The sequence below is a fragment of the Amblyomma maculatum genome, chromosome 10, assembly GCF_055883805.1.
Source record: "Amblyomma maculatum isolate TAMU_Amacu chromosome 10, ASM5588380v1, whole genome shotgun sequence".
In the NCBI taxonomy this organism is placed as follows: Eukaryota; Metazoa; Arthropoda; class Arachnida; order Ixodida; family Ixodidae; genus Amblyomma; species Amblyomma maculatum.
In genome coordinates this window covers 31,804,870-31,825,154 of record NC_139353.1, presented here as the reverse complement: position 1 = coordinate 31,825,154, position 20,285 = coordinate 31,804,870, and the positions used below count along the sequence as shown (strand labels likewise).

Sequence of the window (20,285 nt, the reverse complement as noted above, 5' to 3'; positions counted from 1 at the left end):
TAGTATACGACAGCGTTTAAGCCGCGTTTGTTTAAACATCAGCAAATTTTATTGAGTATTATCAGTACGGTAAATGACATTTACAAGGTTTAGTGCCCCTGTCTATGTATATAGAAGGCAGGTATGCAGTCATCACGAAACCTCATTGCCTTCCCTAAGCATGGTGATCTTCTTCTAGCAGTCACTGCATTACAGTGGCGCCAGACATCGGCAACATTAATATTCTTGCTATTGAATACTCTGTGGTATTCATACAGGTTCGAAGGGAAAAGGAGGCGACATGCCGGAAGGGAGCGAGGAGACAGAAGACCACTCTTCATCGGGTGAAGACCGACGTGCTGAGAAGCGAGAAGCCTCTCAGCGTAAGGGCATCTCCCAGAAGGACGCCGCACGCAAGGAGTCCAAAACGAAGAACGTCGAGCTGGATTCTTCCACGACGCAGCGTGTCGTCGAAGAAGTCATCGTCAAGAAGAGAGACGGCATGGAGGGTCACATCATAAAAAGGATAACACGCAGGCCCTCCGGAGGTGAAGGTGATGAGGTCAGGGTAAGCGGCGAAGTGCGAGACAACGCCGAGACGACGCCCGAGGGGTTCACATCGGTTACGTTCAGCGAGAGAAAGAGCAGCGAGACGGGTCGAGCTTCCTCTGAAGAAGACACCCGGGCCAAGATGCGAACCAAGGAGCCCGTGACATCTCAAGCATTAGGGCAGGTTCCAGAAGGGACATTTCGTCAACTGCTCAAATCACCGGGCGTCATGAGAGCAGCCGAGCGGTTTCTTGCTCTTTTGTCAGCTCGTCGGCGCCGACTGCAAGGTCAGGACAGTTTGCGCGAACACACTGTGAGAGAGGTCAGTGAAACGGTTGCTGTGGAGGAGACAGCCACACGTTTAGAAAGCAAAACTGAGACCGCAAATGTGGAAGAAAAGCTGAAAACGGAGAAGGTTTCACGTTTTCAAGACAAAGTCAAGCAAACTTTTAAGCAGGCGAGGCGAAGCCCCAAGGGAAGAAGTTCTTCATCGGGGCGTAGCAGCTCGGAAAGTGAGTCCTCTAAGAAGACAAAAACGAAGGGAAAAGGAGTAAAGACAAAGGGTCCTCCTCGAAGTCTTTCCAGAGAAATGTCCGGAAGTCAACGACGGCAGCGAGAGGCCGATGATACTGACGTGAAGCGAGAGCAGCCGGACAAGTCCGCACGACACGGTGGTAAACGTGCCAAGGATTCGGAACCTGTTGATCACACTGCATCTGAGCAAGAACGGAGCTCTGCTAGCGACACAGCAAAGGTTAGAAAAGCTAAGCAGAAGGAGAGAGAAATACCGGAGAAACGTCACATCAAAGCCAGGTCAAGTAAAGACGCCATTTCCGTTAAGAAAGCAAGCGACAGGCAAACGAGGATGCCCGACCGACAACCGACAGCGAGCACTGAAGAACCGTCGTCATCAGCAGAAGATTCAGATAGTGCTCATAACGAAGAGGGCAAGCGGACAGCGAAGCCAAAGCAGATTTCTGAATCCAAACCCACAGCGGTGCCACGCGCACCTTCAAGAACTGGTGACAGTAAGGAAGAACCCGTGAGAGTAGACGAGCGACATGAGAGCGCAGCTAGAGTGAAAATACATCGCGAGTACGAAGAGATCGAGAGTCAAGCTACAATGGCGGAGTTTTTTAGTGAGACCAGTATGTCTGACAGTGCTCTCGAGCAAAGAAGTGATAGGCACGTCGTCCGGCTGGAAGAGGGCGCTCAGACCGTAGTAGAAATCCCAGCAGGAAAGCCGAATAAAAGCACCAGGACAGAAGCGGCAGAGGAACTGCCTAAAACCAAAGACAAAACAGAGCGCAAAAGCTCACGGGAAGCTAAAGCGAAGGAACCAGCAGCAAGCCAACCTCGCGAACGCAAGAAGAAAAAAGGCACGCCAATTGGAATGCTTAGTAAAGGGGATGTGGATGGACAGGAACACGATACAAGAGCGCGTAACACCGTGGAACGAAGTTCTAAGGGTGCCTCTGAAAAACGTGATCGGGTTGTGGCCGGCGAAACTGAAAAACACTCTTCTAAAATTGAGGAGAAATTCTTCCAAGAAGTGTCATCCAGTGAATCTCTTGCAGAAACTAGGAGTGAACAAGCTGATTCAGACGACAGGTACTCAACGAAGCGAACAGTTTCGGACAAGACGCTGGGAACTAAGAAACAAGATTCAAAGAAAATCAAAAGAGTAGGGTCAACGTGCGATAAAGGAAAAAGCAGCGATAAAACGAAGCCTGACAAGAAAAAACCACCCACATCCGAGCGGCCAGAGCGTGGAGAGCGCCTTGACGAGGAAACCAGCGGTTCGGATGAAGAAATGATCACGACAGAAGTCTGCGAAGAGGAGATAATTGAAAAGCACGCCACGGAACTCAGTGTCATCGAAGTCTTGGAAACAAAAAAGGCCGATGAAACCTCAAGACAGCTTGACGACCAAACTGCGCGGTCGTCAAAAAAGAAAGAACGGCGAAAAGGACATGGCAAGGAAAGGATGTCCGATCAAGGTAATGGAGACGACAGCCGTCATAAGGAGGCAAACAGAAATACTCCGGGTGACCATGCTAGGCGGGAAAGACGCGAAAGTGTTGATTCTGTTCAAAGTGGTGCTTCGATGGAGGGCATGCAAGAAGACTTGAAATCGTCTATAGAAACAGTGAGTGTCACCAAGGAAACCTCTAGACTACACCGCTTTGAAGAGGACGTAAGCTCTGAAGAAACTATTGAAAAATCTAGAAAAGAAGTAATTACAGAACGCACATCCGAAATCACTGTTAAGGGCGACGAACCGGTAGCATCGAGTGAATTTGCCACGTCTGAAATCACACAGAAATCCAGTTTAGCGGAAAAGAGCAACGAAGTTGAGGAGGGAAGACTTTCTAGCACTGTCGCCGAAGCTGTTGTAGACTTGTACAGTCGCGTACAGCGGTCGTCGCCTCGAGACGAGAGAGAAAAACAAGCATCTTCAAGCTCAAGACACGCCTCTCCAGAGTACGCTCGCACAGGTGACACAGCTATTGGAGAGAGTTACAAACCTAATATAGAGGAGACAACGACAAAAGACGAAGAGCAAGGGTCACACGTGAATGTGGCAGGTATCTCGCCACTGGTGGCTGAGGCAGTCACCGACCTGTTCGCCCACGTTAGGCAACTTGCGTCAACGAGCACGAGTCCTATAGCCAAACCACCCTCCACACGAGACTCTGCATGCAGCCCTGTCCTGGAACCAAAGAGAGTTGAACAAGCGTGCGGATCTGATGACATTGGCCTGGTGGACACAGCATGCAGTACCAGACATTCATCTGTTGAACTTGCTGAAACGGGCGTCAGCCCGGAGGAAGAAGAGTACACAGCGGAGGCTGCTTGTAGCACTATCGCGGAGGAGACTAAAAGTGTTGCATGCAGCCCTGCTGTTCAAAAGGTAGATGCATCATGTAGCCCTGTGGAGCCTATCGTCCAGGCAGTGGAAGACGCAATATGCAGCCCGATTAGCACAGACTTGGGAAAGGAGCGAGAAAGAGCAGACGCAGCCTGCAGTCCCATTCTCGAATTAGCTGAAGAATCGCCAGAGATGAAAGACGCAGTCTGCAGCCCCCAGTTAGCTAAGAAAGAAGATGCAGCTTCTAGCCCAGCTGATGTTACGTCCACAGTTGATGCTCAAAGCAGTCCTCTGGATGTGACCGTTAATCAAATAGACAGCGCTTCCAGTCCTTTTATCGCCCTGTTCCGACAAGATCAGTTGGTAAGTCCTATGATAGTTGAAGTCCATGACAAAGAGACATGGACAGGTTCATCTGAAAATATGAACGCGGATGCTTCGTGCATGCCAATGATGTCTGATATTGCGACGTCTCCTATGGAGCAGCCGACGAGAGATAACGAGTGCAGTCCAATTGTTGTGGATTTGGGGAGAGAGACGAGAGATATCGCTCTTAGTCCGCTTGAATTAGATATTACCGCTGAAGACCGAGAAGTCGTCAATACTGCGGTGAGCCCAATACGCATCTCTGACGACACGTCTGACAAGGCTACAAGCCCACCCGAGACCCTTCCGGCGGCAGAAATCGGAATTAGTCCGTTCCCTTTGACACCCGGTGTTGAGCAGGCAAGCAGCCCTCACAAGACTTACACGAAAGACGCCTACAGCAGTCCCATTGAACAGTCCGCTCAAGATCTTGTTCGGGCTGAAGCTGTAACCACTTCTGAAAAACCTGCCACAGCCGATGTATGTCTTGGCACTTCACCAGAGGAGCCAAAGACCAACAAAGTGGAAGTCGCCGATGCATCCTGCAGCCCAGTTGCCTTTGAATACTCACGCTTGTCACGTAGCAGTAGTGGCTCTACAGAAGTAGACATAGCCGTGAGGTCATCGTCGATAGAAGAGGCCACTAAGACGCCTATGACCGACATCGCTGCGATTCCAGCATTCGCAGAAACGGGCACAAGCCCCATCGGTGAAGTGCGGACCATTGCAGGAAGTGATTCTGCCGGAAGTCAGATAAAGCCGATAGTTGCCGAAACTGGGACAAGTCCCCTGGAATTTCTCGCTAAAACTAGGGCAACGTCCACGGAAGGTAAAGAAGCTGAACCTGCTTTGAGTGATAGCTGCACCAGTCCGCTTGACAACTCAGGACTTGCAACGTTTGCACCAACAAGAGACGCCTCGAACAGCCCCATTGTGACTACGGACACAACATCCCTTGGAAAAAAAATGCTGAAAGATGTGGTTCGACTCCGGAAACCAGGACCGCTGCGAAAAACCAAATCATGGGACGCCATGGGTTACGGCAGCCTCGACGACATCCGACCAAGGGAGTTCCTTTTTCCAGACATTAGTCATCCAACGCGGGCTGCCCAGCGGATAAAATCCACAAGTAGCGTCGCATCACCTCTAGAAGCCGGTACAAACGCAGACAAACTGAAAGTGGACGATAGCCTCCAACTTCAGAAGCTACCATCTATAATAAAGACGGCCAGCACTCCTCCAGATACTGCATCAGGACAGCAGGATACTGATAGCAAACGTGGCAGCCCAAGCGGCATTCCGGAAGGCAGGGACAAAAAGAGTGCATCCCTGCAGCCAGTGGGAATCAAGCGCCACAGTCTAACGCAATCCGACCATGACCGATCTCCAGAATCAAGTGTACGCAGCTCTGACTACACAGCGACGACGCTGAAGGACTCTGGCTTCAGCGACGTTGAAAAGCATGCCACTGGGGGGTCTTCCGCAGAGGAAGACGACGGGACTGATCGCCAGGGCGCCCTGTCAGACTCAGCTGCTCAGGAGTTGGAGTTACAACGACGAAGACTTCTGCACTCTAGGCGCAAGATGAGAGAGGATGAATATGAGGACGTGTCGCCTGTTCAAGATGATACCGATGGAAGTGTGGCTGAAGACGGCACAAGAGCGAGACTGCCTGAATCTGAGATGCGGCATCCTCAGACAGAGGCTCCTGAAAGTCCACGTAAGATCAAGGTAAAAGTTAACGGCACGGGCGACAGCGGTCAAGGCCAGCGAAGGCGCCGAGGGAAGCCTGAACTGCAGCCTCTCTCGGAGAGCAAGAAGGTTTCCGAGGACCTTACCATGACCGTCCAAGAGAGCCTTAGAAAGTGAGTTAATGCAATTACCGATTTTTCTTCGCTCTAAAAATAATAGACTTCTGCGCCTGTAATAAAACCAAGCTTAATAAAAGGCTTACAGCAAAGCAAAACGTCTTGCTGCACAAAAGGATATAGTAGACACAGCATGATAATTTTATCTGTTGCCTTTGTTTCCTGCTTTGTCTTTTATGTGTAGACAGCATGAAGACTTTCTTGTACATTTTATTCAACCGCGAAGTATATGTGAGAAGTTTTGAAAGAGATGTAACAAAACAGGTTCCTCTGACCGTACTGCTATGCTTCGCGCAAAACTTAGGTACCGGATGGAGCGGCAACTGTTCAGCGAGCTGCAGGAGTTGAAGCGGCACCAGATCCGCAGCGGCCGGACGCACGAGAACGTGCTGGTGAAACGACTTGTGGACCGCTTCCGAGAACTCGTCCTAGCTCCGGGCATGCGAGACTTTTCGGGGCCCTACACCTTCCGCAACTACGAGCGTTACCTCTATGGTAAGAGGCGAGCGGCTAACCTCGCTCGACAGATGGGTTACTTCAGGTGTTTTTGGAGACCGCGCTCAAAGCTCAACAACCGTCATATTGCTGACACCTTGAAGAGAGTTAAATAGTTGTACAGGCCTTGCTGGACCAGGTACCATACCTGCTGTGCAATCTATTCATGTTTTCGCAGATCTCATTTGGGTGCACATTGTGCACCACACTTTCTATCTTTTTGCTAAGAAAACGCACGTTCGTTGGATTGGCTTAGCTTAATTTAAATAAAAATATACGGTACTCTCTTCCCCGTAAGTTTTCGACGACTCGTAATGTTAAGTTATAAACTGCGCCCTATCTATCTGTTCGACTGGTTATGCCAGTTACGTCAGTGGTTTTCTTTTTTAAAAAGGGAAGAGTGTCCGCTCGTGGCTAGTCATGTCACCTGGGTTGACATTAATTAGGCGGAGTGACACGGCTTGATGGTATTTAAGCCCGAATTCATTATCATTTTCTTCTGTGTTTTACAGGTCAGTTGAGAGATCTCTCGACGTCAAACGACGGGAAGGTGCCAGCCAAATACAGGAAGGTAAGTGCAGTATTACTCATGCATGTATGCATGCGAGCAAGATATATCAACGGGAATAGTACTTTCAAATTTAATTCTCGAGAATTCGTTCATTCTGGGTATACAATAAGAAGCAAATCGAAGGCGCAGGCAGGTAGGGCATGGCACAGCGACTAAAAATTGGTGCCAGATACTGTCCGCCTCTTCGCTTCTATGTGCTAAGGGAGTTAATGTTGGTTACAATCGCTATGACGATCTACATCGCCAATTACAGCGCTTGACGGCGACACCTAGTACAAAAGTTGCGAACTGGCTCACTACGATAAGACCCGAAGAATTGCCAATCAAATTCCAATGTCTGCCCAGGCAGCACAAATCATGGGCCCAATATCTGAGTACGTTCGAAAAGTAGTGGCCCGATGTATGACCGTACATTGCCAACACAGTCCCAAACTTTGGTGCATGGTTTGTCCTGCCTAGATGCTTGGCTGCTCCGCATGGTCGGATGACCACTAAGAGGACATAGATATCGTATGCATGAGAGAAGAGAGTCATGAGAGCAGATGAAGTCCGTTCCCAACGATGAGCGTAGTCTCTGAATAGATCTTCGAAGACTGTTTACGTAAGTTACCACTTCCGCGGAGTGCCGTTGTAGGTTCTTGAGCTGGAAGTCCAGCATCCAATTTTTGAAACGAAAAGCTTCATTAGGCTAGTCAACTCCGAGTCTCGCGTGTCGTCGTTAGAAAACGCCACAACTGCGCATGCGCAAACCACGTGACGTCACAGGAGAAGAAGAAGAAGAAGAATGCTGCGCTGGGTTTTCAAGCCATTGGCGTGGCACCGTATGCCGGGAACGAGAAGAATGACAGGAGACGAGGCGCCAGGTGCTGCTGCTCAGGCCGAAGCCACTGTTGCACGGCGGAATGAAAACAAGAGGAAGAGGCGGGCTGAGGAAAGTTAAGAACAGCGTACCCAGCGGTTGGAAAAGAGACGTATGAGTGACGCAGCAAGACGGGCGCGTTTTGCTGCTGAGAAGAACACAGGATGTGACTATGAGGTTAACCGTTTAAGAAAAATGGACCTTGAAATTCGGGTGAATGATCTTGGCTATGCTACTTGTGAGTTTTAGCCTCGCTTCCCAGACAATCCATTTGAAAGAGTGTGCAGTGGACCAACTACGCCAGGGAACCACAAGCTAAGCCATGGCGTCGCCGAACCTTTTCGCTTCCGATATCCACGCTTAACCAAGCTAAGCCACCGCCAATTTTTTTTAACCTCTTGGAAGGATCGAAACATCCGCCGAGACGCAAGTGGAGCGTCGAAACATGAGCATGTATACGGGTCTCTTTCAGCAAACGCAATTTAGTGAAAGGGTTTTGTTACTTTAGGACTCGCTATATATAGCGATGGAATCTTCTCTACATTGTATTCCAAAAACACATTAGCCGATTTGTATATGCGGAATGAATTAAGGGAGTAATTACTCCCTTATTATAAATCTACTCCATCTTCAGGGATTCTCCTAAATGTTAGATCAACACCATTCCCACTTCGAGTTATTGACCAATTCGCTCTCGCCCTACCATTTGATTTGCTTAGCGACTTCCCCAGAAAAGGCGGTGGTCCCGGGTTCGATCCCCTGATCACGACGAATTTTTCTTTAACTACGAAGTTTCTGAGAAAGCTGTGTAGCTTTCCTTTGCAGCCGCATGGCTGCGCTTGGGTGGATGTCAGTGGGAAATTATTCCCTTATTACTGTGCACCCCTGGTGAAACGTACTGAGATGTCGTGGGCGGTCTGCAAAAGCGTGTCGTCTAAGGGACCAAAGAGCTCGTGATAAGTGTGTTCGTGGTTGAGACTTCCGGCCAAAAAATCGCATCAGCATGTAGTGTAAATTTGATCTGAAGCATTAGTGTGCAATGTAATTTCAATGCAAAAGCATTCATTGTCTAATAAGTGGCGTCGCCTGCCCAGGAAGCACGAACAATGACCCAATATTGGTGCTATGTTGCAATGTCAGGTTCTGCATATACCAGAGCATTACCAACGGAGTACCAATATTGAAACAATAGTTTGTTCTGCATGGGGGTGTGTCGCTAGAATGCGTTGGCAGAGCCTGTCTCCAGAGCATCTCCGCACGAACTGACACTTTTAAGAAAAATGAATCCTGTCCATGCCAGAAATCGAACCGCGATCTTTCGCTGTCCCAGACGAGCGCGCTAACCACTACTGTATGCCGAATTGTATCACACTACTGTATGCCAACTTCTTTCGAACGTGCCCATATTAAGGCGAAAGCCTTTAATGGCTCATGCTGTCGTGGACAAAATGTGTCCCGCTTTTGCGGCACATCTGATTGGCTGAGGCGGGATGACGTCATAATGTGTCGACCAATCACAGAGAACCACCACGGTATGCGCGAATGCGTGCCTTATATGGCCATATGTCAATCAATCACCAATTACAAATTAATGGCTATATAGTGATTTAATTGCTAATTATTGACTAATCAAGTGCTTCATCAATTACCGAGTTAATGCCTAATTAAATAATTTTAGATATTTACCTGTTTAATGATTATTTGCAATATATGAATAATTATTAATACCTAATTCATTACTGATTAGCGCCAGTTGCGTAGCAGAATGCAGAACTCAGGATTTCATCTTTAACTACTTAAGTCGCTAAAGTACCTCGTAAGTTTTTGTCCTCATCCCGTGTAACAACACTGGAGAGCATTGGGAGAACTAAACAAATCAAATGAAAGGAATAAATCATAAAAATGTATAAATAAATAAAAAATAAAAAATAAATTAATTAAAAATTACAAAACTAAAAAAATGTTTACATATAACAAAGATGGCTGCACGTAAATGCTTTCGCATTACTGCATCTAAGCAGACTTCAGTGTGCCCTGGTATTTTTTTGACGTGTTCATAATTTTATTTTGAAATCTACGAGAAATATGTCGGGGAGGTCTGTGCAGTCCGTAATAAATGCAATAATTAGACGATTATTTTTCTACAATTAGGTAATCAACTTTTTATTTTTATTTTATGGGGTAATATTAAAATTATAAACCGATGGGCGCTAGCACCGACGGTGAACCCAGTTCATAATTCTTTTTTTCTGCAATGTGTCCTAAAATATCGGACGCCGGAAAACGCCTATTTGAAAACTACTTGAGTTGTTTGTTTTTTTAACTGGTAAAAAAACCATGGCGCAAGGAACTTACGCACACAAAAGAGAGAAAAAAAGGGATGCTAGGATTTTTTTGCCAGTTTTAAAAGACGTTAGACCAACTAGCCCGGCAACATGCTTTATTGAGGTACTTGAGTTGGCTTTCCCGCATATAAGATGGCACCTCTGCCCGTGGTATTGGCGCCAAAACTATATTCCCATCCTGAAAATCATGAAATACGCAAACTCTGTCTATATATATAATAATAATAATACCTTTATTTTCCATCAAGGTGATGGGGGAGGCAGGGAGAAAAAGCCCCCCTCCCTCCCCCCGAAGAAAATACAAATTAAATATACATAGGCAGAGCAGTGTTGCGTTCACAAAAAAACAGTAAAATAAAATAAATAGAAGTGCATTCGACGAGACATCGCGTTCAATGATAGCGCATAAAAAAATTGACAAGAACCAGCACCTTATTGCACATGAACAGAGAGTCGGTAACAAAGTAAAGAAAAGCGAGATCGCAGTATGATCAGGGAAAGTAAAAAAACAGGAAAGGACCAATTTCTTTCCATATAGCAGTAGTAATAATAGCAGTGTCAGCAATGCAGCAGTGACAGTAATAATAATAGCACTGTCAAACTGTCGCACACAGAAAAGAAGAAGAAAAGACAGCAAAACATTTAAAAATTTAGTTTTTACACAAAAGAAAAACAATCGCAATCAATTCCCGTCACAAAGGTAGTACATCAAGATAACAACTTTGAAGGCTTCAAAATACCATATCAAAGACAAACAGGTTCAGTCGCTGATAAAACTACTCTGACGTCATCTTTCGATGACTGTTCGAGTTGAAAATCATGCTTATGCAGTAAGTTTAACAATTTTGGAAGGCGACATTGAATCATCTGCTCACCATAATTTGTGCGGCATTGAAATTCGTTCCATATGTCTGAGTTACGAGTAGGGTAATGCACTTCCTTTCTCTGCAGGCAAGCCAGTTCTCAAAAAGCTGACATTGTTACGTATTTCCTTTTTATAGGCTAAAGCTAAGTGATAAGCGTACATATCATGTATCGCCATTATGTTATGTTTCTGGAAAAGTGGAAGAGATGGATGGTCATAAGGAACATTAGATATAATTATTGACATTTTTTTCTGCAGTCGATGTATTTTATGCATGTTTCTTAGGGTTGTCGTTCCCCACACCAAATGACAATATTTTATGTGCGAGTGAAACAGTGCATTGTATATAGCAACTTTAACTTGAGTAAGGAAGGTGTGTTTGTTGATATTAGTCAAGCCAACAGCACGTGACAACTTGTGTACAATGTAATCTACCTGGGCGTCCCATGACATCTGTTCTGTGAAAACGACACCAAGTATGTTAAATGAGCTAACGATATCTACTGTTGAATTATTATATCAGATATCTTCATTGATAAACACGTTTCTATTTTTCGGACGAAAGAGAATAGCTTTAGTTTTATTGGCTTTGATGGGTAACAAAGGTGAGCGACGCCAGTTTAAAAATATGCAATGCGGGCGAGAACACTGCACGAAATTTCAAATCAGAGTTTTTGATGCCCGATATTTCGAAATAGATTGTCAAGTAAGAAAATTTAAAGGCTGGGCTCACCTTTCACCTTGACTGATTTCGACCACGCAACGTAATATTGCTTCCGAAGTTTAAAAATTAAATTCATTAGCTAATTCTAGAAATTATTATTCTAATCACTATTCTCTATCACGTAAGTGCTGCTCGCCTTACTGTAAAACGTGGCTGCGCAGGTGGCACGCCCGTATCTTTCATAGTTTCTTAAAATATAAATCTGTAAACGACAAAAAAAAATTTAAACATAACCCCAGTTATGCAACATGTATTGCGTACGCTGTGCACTAAATAGCATTAGCTTGTTCGCGTGGGAAGTATTGACGAGCGTGACCTTGTTTCCAAAGAGGAGCCAGTGAGTTACAGGCGTTCAACTTCCGTCTATGGCTTATACTACAAGGTTTTCGGGTGCAGCGTGTTTTGTTGTCAAGAGAGATGAAATCAATAGGCCACGGAGATATGATCACGCTGAAAAGTGCGAGGCACTCTATATTATAGAACGTTTGGAAGAGCTGAGCAGCACTTGAAAAGATATTTTTTCTCTTAAAGTGTCGTAACATCACGTCCTCTTTCGATTGCCCTGCCAACGGGCGCCCTCTTTTTCGCGGTGTCAAATGCACATGGAAGCCATCGGTATTGCGAAGTGTGCGGGCAAAGGGTGCGAGGTTATTTCACATGACCCACACTCAGCTGAAAGTGTAAGAGGGTCATTTTATTAAAGTAGACCCCCTTCCTCTCTTCTTCTCAAACATTGACATTTGCACACAGATCAATTTGCAGGTGTTGTGTACAGACAAGGCTAAGGACTGCTGGCGTCCTGTGGTGATAGTTCTGGCTTCAAAAAGACTGTGTGCCCTCGTACGCCGACAGTAAAGATATACAAGCAAAAGAGGCGCGCTTTCTTGCAAAATCGCGGTGATTTCTGCACGTCCTTCAGCCGAGGCTTCAAGCCGAGTCTTCAAGCCCTTGCATGCATCGTTCGCACAGCCGTGGTGCTGGCCAGCCGCACGTCTGCGCAAGAAAAAAAACTTGTTCGGCCACAACGCACCGGGAGACCCGACTGCCGAGGCGACATACTGAGGTCTCCGAGACAAGGACCGTTAAGGAGGTGCGGTGTTTGCGGAACGTTCGTCTCAGTTGCGGTCATGTGCGGAGGCAACTGCAGAAGCCTCGGCGTCGTGTTCGGCGCGTGTTCGGCAAATTGCGAAGCCCCGGTGGCCTCGCAACAAGGCGTCGCTGGGGAGAGGGCAGGTCACGGGTCAAAGTTGAGGTTTCCACCAAACGACCTGCATCGTCGGTGCCATGTGCACGCGTGTATGTATACGTGTCTTCGAGGCGTCGTTGCGAATGGCCGCCTGTGTTAGAACAACACCCGGTCACTCGTTCTGCTTGCCCATCGTTTTCTCTCCTCCCCCTACACCTTCTTTTCCTCATTTCCCAGTGTTCCGTTAGTGAATACCTCGCCTTTTGTCTTTATGGCCGTCGCCAGAGGTCGCAGCTTACACATGCTTCAGTGTATTACAAATGGATGGCTGCTCTGTGTCCAGACGGAAAAGGCGGAAGGGGGGGAAGGGGGAGCGCGGTCAAAGTGTCTTATACGTAACTGCTGTCAAAGGCCTGCTTACTGTTAGTATCGTGCACACGTCCTGAATCAAGGGCGACCGGAAGTGGACGTGTGCCCGCTCCGCGCGCGCATTTCCTCGTTATGCGGGGAAATGTGCCGGTTGCATAAGTGAGCGTTTTGATAGCGCCAGCTGTAATCTGCTGTGTTGCTGACTTGGTGTCGGAGGCCAATTGTTGGGGATGGATCACTGGCTCGTGGTGTTTCCGCGTGCGTAGTATAAAGCTGCAAGGGCGTGCGTTCCGCCATTCATCATGATGCGCTCGCCGTGCGTGTGTAGGATAGCGCTCATATCACGTCGCAGATATGAAGGTGTGTCGGCAGCATATTATGCACACCTGAGGTCACTGCTGGATTCGCCGTATACAGCTGAAGCTTTTTTTCTTTTCAGTATGTGGACATTAGTAAACATTCGTATTTGCGAGCAGTCGATGCGTCCGGTCCTAATATTTCGTGGTTCGTTGTCCACGTTAGCTGCCCCAAGAATGAATGCAATGAATACAGTATGCATACTTCATGTTTGATTCATCGCATACACGAAGATGCACTTTGTGTAGAATAAACACTGAAAGTGGCTGCAGCCGCTACGGGACCCACAATCACCGATGCGATGTTAGTCTAACCCGTATATTTGCTTTCGAAGCTAGCGGATAAAAGGTTTTCCATTTCATCACAAACATCGGTTAGTATGTTGCCCCCTTTTTTTAATTTTTCTTTTAATTTTGATCATTAAATTTTTATTTCAAATTGACCTTATAAAGCACCGTTTTATACGATATTCAAAAGCAAAAGAAGAGTGAGAAAAGCCATGCTGGAATTTGTTATTGACAAAAAATTGCCCAAACTTGGCTGTTACGCGAACATTCATAACCAGCGAATAGAGCGCAGGAACTGTAAACCTTTTGGCACAGAGTTAGCAAACTAACCAGACTGCAATGAACTAGGATCTTTGCCATCTGATTATTGGGAATCAAGTTATAACAAAAATACCAAAGAAAACAAAAAAAATGTAATTTTGCCTGCATTCCTTGACATAAAACATTATTACATCAAAAATTACCATTCGATTTCATCAATCCTTGATCGTTGCACAGGTTAGTAATAAAGAAACGAGCGTGCAAAGTTTCATTTAAAAATATTCATTTATTTCGAAGTTATGACTGTTTGCGCAACAAGAAAGTGCAAGAAATCAAGTTTAGAGAGAAAAAAAAAAGACTAAAGTTTTTCAATCATTGTAGAAACAAGATCATCGTGCCCTAAGAAGTTTAAATCCACCAGGTTCATAGCTAGGGCTCTCCTTAGTTGCCACAAGCTCTCTTTTTGATTTGATTGCTGCCCGTCTTTTCTCGCGGAGATGTTTTACCTCCCCCGTTGATTGACGCTGGGCCTTCTTCACACGATGCTGGTCACTGGTGCAACATGCTACGAAGGTGTGGTGGCCAGGTTGGATGGCTGCTTCCATCAAAATATCTGTTTTAATTCTGTTGCCATCATTGAAGGGGCACACAGCGTCATAAAAACACACTTCAAGCTGCGAGCATTCTTCCAATCTGAGCGACGTCTTCTTGCATTCCTGGCAGGCCAATTTTTCAAATACATATGATAGGATCTCCATATCTATAATGCTATTACTTTGCAGTACAAGTTCTTGCAGCGGCACTCTAAAATTATTCTCCAACTTCCAAAGCATTCATCGTGTGGCGATTGCCGAGAAACTTCCGTTTCAGTTCGCCTTTTTGCCCTGAATCTGGCCATGCCTTCTTATAAAAACGTCCAGCCTGTGTTATTGCTGTTGCTACTAAAAATAATACATATAGAAAAGGCGAATCCGGTAGCGTCCAAAGCGGTAGCATAAAGCGCGCAAAGTAAACAACTCAGACACTTGCAGCATCATGCATCCCCATTGCAGAAATTTAAAGCAATGTTTAAAAAAAACGAAACCTTACAAATTGTCTTTGAATATTCCTTTACATATCATACTAAAGCATACCAGAAAAGTTCTAGTATATGCCGCTGATTATCGCTGAGTTATCAGTTTCGGTTACCAAACCACATCAGTTTCGGTTTCAGAACTGTTCACCACCTTTCGAAAGTTAGCTATAACTTTTTAACTAAATCAGATACGAACATGATTCTTGCTGCAAAACATTTTTATATGTTTGGGGATTCTCGAAATCTCGAAGAAAGAAAAAATGTCATTTTCATAAAAAAAAAACGCCTTTTCAAAGGTAGCGACATGCCTTAAGAGGGAAAATACCCTAAGCGATTGATGATAAGTTTACGATGAGAAGATACTTGCAAGGAATAGCTGGAATAGAAAAATTACTTGTAAAGAATAGCTGAACTCAAAGGATTTTTTTTATCTTAATGCATAATTAACAGGAAGACAACCCCGAATGTCTCTCTCCTCCCCTCCCCCTCCTCTTTCGCTGTCGGCTGCGTGTCGACGGGTTAACTATTCCACTGAATAAACGAAATATGCACGATTTGACTCTGAATCTGTGCTCCATTGAGCCAGAATAATGAATCAAATGATGCGTCGTCAAACTATTACGGACTAATTGCGATACTTCCATATCTTCCGGAATACAGTGGCCTTCCACCGCCTTCACGTCAGTAGCGATGCCTATGATTTCGGTAAAGGACGGAAGCCACGCCAAAGTCCTGCCTCGCATATTGTGTCTGATTTTTCGTGTTTATAAAAAAAAAATCACCCATGCAAGATTAGTGAGATGACCAGTGTAAACAGCAGGCACACCCATCTGCGCAGAGGGAAGAGGACGACGAGGAGTATGAGTCCGGAGCCGTCTCGGATGGCCCGCTGGAATGCGTCAGCCGGGCGTACGGCCGCAGCCGGCCCGCGGACGACTACAGCGCCGGAACAGGTAGCCCCATCTGGCGGACAGCACTTACATTGTCTCCATCACTTTGTTGTATGTCATTCGACGTGATCGCTCCGCTTCGGCTCGGCCTCTGCGTGCTCCCTTCCCGATTTCAGTGTCGCAGAGCTCCCATAAGCCCAGTGGTCTCGAACGCTGGACTTTCAGCGTGCAGCCTTTGTCAAAAGTATCCACGCTGCATAGTTTACCTTTCAGCCCTATAATGTAGAACTCATGGAGCCTATGAAAAGAACGTTGGTTTAACAGGAGTTTGCCGACATTTACAGAGCACGAAGTTCTAACAAAATATATATCTCACCGAAGTTGATCATTTATAAGAAAATACTAAAAACTAAACACAGTTGGCGCCATCGCCAGCCAATTTCGTAACTATAGTAGGATACAACTTATAAAAACAGCAGTTGCTAACTACGGACAGTACTCCGCGGCGTGTGTATTACTCCGCTGAACATCAAACAATACCACTTTTTAATGTTTCACTAAACAAAAGCAAGCAAGAGGCATTGAAAACTATTGAGCTTTTAATTTGGTCTGAGGGTTAGCTTTTATTTAGGCAGCCAGAAAAGGTTTAACCGCGAACTATACTTTTTGTCGTGGAAGAATTGTGTAATGCGGTTAGTGCAGAGTTTTGTTGCATCCGACTATGCGATGCTTGCAAGGACGTCAGTTTAGGGGCACATATATCACAGGCTAGGGAACGGGTTATTCAATTAGGAATGATCACAGCCCGCAATTTCAGATAATGAAGTCGCAAGTTTTAACCGACTAGAGGGATAATCTTATATTTTCTTACCAACGGATACGTCTTCTACTGCCGGACAAGCGTAAATATAACCAGGAAGCACTGCTGCACAGAGAATCCATCTTTACTATAGAAGATTGATAGGGTGAAGTTACCACAGTGTCCATTTGAGCTCCATAAATACCGGTGAGGTGGGGGTGAACGTTATAGTCTTCACCTTTGCCAGCTCTCGTTCCTTGAGTAAGTGACCACTGCAAGGGCTGAGAAAAAGATTACAGGATCACACCCAGGTTCAGTTAAAAGCTTAATGGCGAAGCCGTTTCCTTTTTCTTCTCTTCTGTCTACCTCTTTTCTTCTTCCTCTATCTTGCGTGTTTGTGCAATCGTTATAGTTTCATTACTTTCTTTTCTTTGGCGTCGTAGTCAGAACCTATTGCGACGTCCTTATCGGGGAAATTATGTTGACGTCAGAACACGCGCGAAGTCTCGCTGACACACCTCGCGGAATCTCGCGAACACATCTCGCAGATGCTAGATATTACCCATAAGCCTAGAAAGGCTTTTGTCTTAAAAAAACAAACCCTGACCTGGAGACTATCAACCCCACGCTGTTTCGTGCTGCTGAGACCTGCAGACTTTGCAGGTTCCAAGCCGACCCTGGCAGTCAGTTTAATTTAGCCTGCGTGAAAAATAACGCTTGAAAACTGCATATATATGTCATGCTTGAAAGAACTCCGTAGATTCAAAATAACTCGAATCCGGCCAGTGCAATGTTCATAATGCAGTGTTTTGATATAGCGGAAACGCGTTACCGTAGAAATGTACTGAATTAACGTGCCTCCTGCACGCGCGCAGTTGTAATCTGTGGAGCAAGGTGGGGAACTGTACATGCACAGCTGGCTTGCCGTAAACCGTAAACGACTACGCTATAGTACCGTTTCAGTTATGTTAAACTTTTCTAATATGGCTTTTGCCACGTTGGCTGATGGTCGAAATTCTAAGCCATGACAGATGGTAACGTGCTTGGTCTAGTCAGTGGGCTTCTCATTTGTGTCGTTCGACGAAACTGCCATTTTCATGTTAAGAAAACTTCACAAAGGTGGGAGGCGACACAAAATGTCTCGGAGGTTTTTCCTAACATCCTTTCGTACCAGTCAAGCGAATTCTAAATTTGCATGATAGTCTCAGCGAATAATGACTGAGAGCCTTTCTTTACTGGAATAACAATAGGCATGTACCTATCGAATTTTCATTAAAAAAAAAAGAGAATGAAAATTAAAACTTAAGCTTCCTGGTGTCTTTTCACTTTTCAGGGGAAGCCGGCGAGGCGGAAGTTACCGACCGCGGCGAATCCGAACACGTTGCAAGAATCAGCAAGGCGACGACGACACCCGGAGAAGAGGCTGGAACGGAAATAGGGATAACCGCTGCCTCCCAGAAGACCAGGCACATTCATCCGTCGCAGCCCGTCGGCCGCAAGAATCTCTTGCCAGCCATCTTGCCCAGCCCGCTAACAAGCATGTTCACCGTGGTCAGGGGTGCCCCGCCGCTGCCTACCACCCGCGCGGGCTACGGCCACGTCCGGTCGAGGGTGTTCCCCCAGAGGCCCGCCCAGAAAGTCAACCTCACCGAGTCGGACAGGTCGCCCAAGAAGACAGTAAGGGCAAGAAAAGAAGCTTCGACCAGCACGACTGAGGTGTTGAGCAACCAGGCGTCCAGGCTGAGGGCGGAGAGAATTCGAAAGCAGAGGGAAGAGGAAGAACGTCTGAGAAAAAGGAAGGAGGAGATGTCATCTAGGGCTACAGCAGAAGTGACATCACGCCTGCATGGATCCGTGCAAAACCTGCGCAGAATCTCCGAGGAGGAGTCTCTAGAGAGAGCCGTCGCTACGGACGGTGCCTTGTCAGAAGAGGAAAGGGTGTCAGCGAGGAAAACGTATAGGTCCACCTCTCTCACGAGGGACGCTGCGAGACGAAGCGGCCAGGAGGCCCGTGTTGGGAAACACGCTGCAGCTAGTGCAGTCAGGGAAACACCCGCGCTACGTTCCACAACGAAGGAGAAGAAACTTGCCCCCATAGAAAAATCCCACTCCAAAGTCCAGGAAGCGGCCCAGACAACTGCCGACACCACCAAGCCTGTCTTTCCTTACCTCAAGAAACGAGAAGGCCGACTGAGTGTGGCCAAGGTGCAGGAGTCTAGGGAATCCGAGGCTTCTGCCATCAGTCAGAGTCAGCAAGCTAGTGTTCAAGAGAGAAGGACTACTTCCCACGCAGCTCAAAAGACAGCCGAAGTGTCATCATCTCAGCCGTATGACACCCATTTTGGGACCCGGCCAGCAGAACCTACTACTCCGAGGCGACCATTCTCTAAGGCAAGGGAAGCGACGGCTGCGACACCTAAGAAAAGCTCGGCACTTGTGCCATTTTGGGTACCTCACGATCCTGCCCGCACGGACGTTGTTGCCAAAGACCAAGAGGAGCGTCACCGTTCGGGCGTGCGCGATTCACTGGGCGAGCAGCAAGCCGTAAGATTCAAGGACTGGATTAAAGCTCGGCAACGAAGCGGCGCTGCTTCGGTCGAGCGTGCTTCCGCTACGGCGGAAGACACGGCGACAGAGGCCCTGGCCCGGGAGGTTCGGCTACGCGAGGGCGACTCGAGCGAGACGGACTCGGGTCACGAGGGCGACGGCATCCTGCCGGACGACCAGAGGGTCAAGGAGGTCCTTCTTGAGAGAGTGAGCCGGAGCCTGCGAAAGAACGTGCTCCCGCAAGATGTGGTCACCATGCGACTCAAGCCTTCGCCGCCGACCGCAGTCGCCGATCAGATCGAGGCCATCACTCGCACCGTGCGCATGAGCGAGTTCCTGGAAGCTGCCCGGAGGGACATCGTGGTCAACTGCGTCCAGCTTAGGCCCGACAACGTGTCTGAAAGTGGTTCCCCTTCTTCTTCACCGGAGGAAATGGTGAGCCCGGCGGCGAGCAGCGGTGACGGCGGTAGCGTGAGCGATGGCGGCGTGGTCGACGACGACGACGGGGTGCTCGAGTTCGAGATCCGCCACGGCCGCGAGAAGAATGTCTTCTGGCTGCCGACCAACAAGATCAGGGACAACAAGAAGTGGCAAGTCACCTTCATCGTCGCCAGGACTGACCGCGAGTAGAGGACGGTGGCACTGTTCATTCCAGCATCTGAGCTCCTTTCTACAGAAGCTCTGACACTTCGTAAAGTCACGCCATATTTCACATTTTTAACTCATTAGAGGTATAGTAATCTGACCATTGTTTAGGCACACTTCTTCTTGTTATTACAGGGTTCTATTTTATGTTTCCTGTTATCTTTAATAAGCAATGCAATAACCGCCCGTTCCAGCTACAGAGTCACATCACGTGTACAACGTTTCGAGTGACAAATGCGCAGAAAATTGTTTGGGACAGTGAGATGGTAAGGTCATTTCCGAGTAAACATTAGTGAATTAGCTGAGGCTAGTACACTCAGCATCACCTTGCAAGTTTTTACATCCTTGCTGTCTTGGTGGTCGCAACGCATGTCGC

General features: G+C 46.9%; 1 protein-coding gene across 1 annotated transcript in view; it reads left to right on the top strand.

Annotated features, from left to right (window-relative positions):
* The window catches only part of LOC146176068 (uncharacterized), a 40,237-nt gene extending 20,343 nt beyond the window's left edge, over positions 1–19,894 (top strand). The window contains exons 10-14 of the mRNA XM_084581246.1: positions 258–5,631; positions 5,939–6,129; positions 6,642–6,700; positions 15,867–15,981; positions 18,051–19,894. Of these exons, the coding sequence (XP_084437372.1) occupies positions 258–5,631; positions 5,939–6,129; positions 6,642–6,700; positions 15,867–15,981; positions 18,051–19,894 (7,583 nt within the window). The remainder of the gene's footprint in view (positions 1–257; positions 5,632–5,938; positions 6,130–6,641; positions 6,701–15,866; positions 15,982–18,050) is intronic.
* The last annotated feature ends 391 nt before the right edge of the window (positions 19,895–20,285 follow it).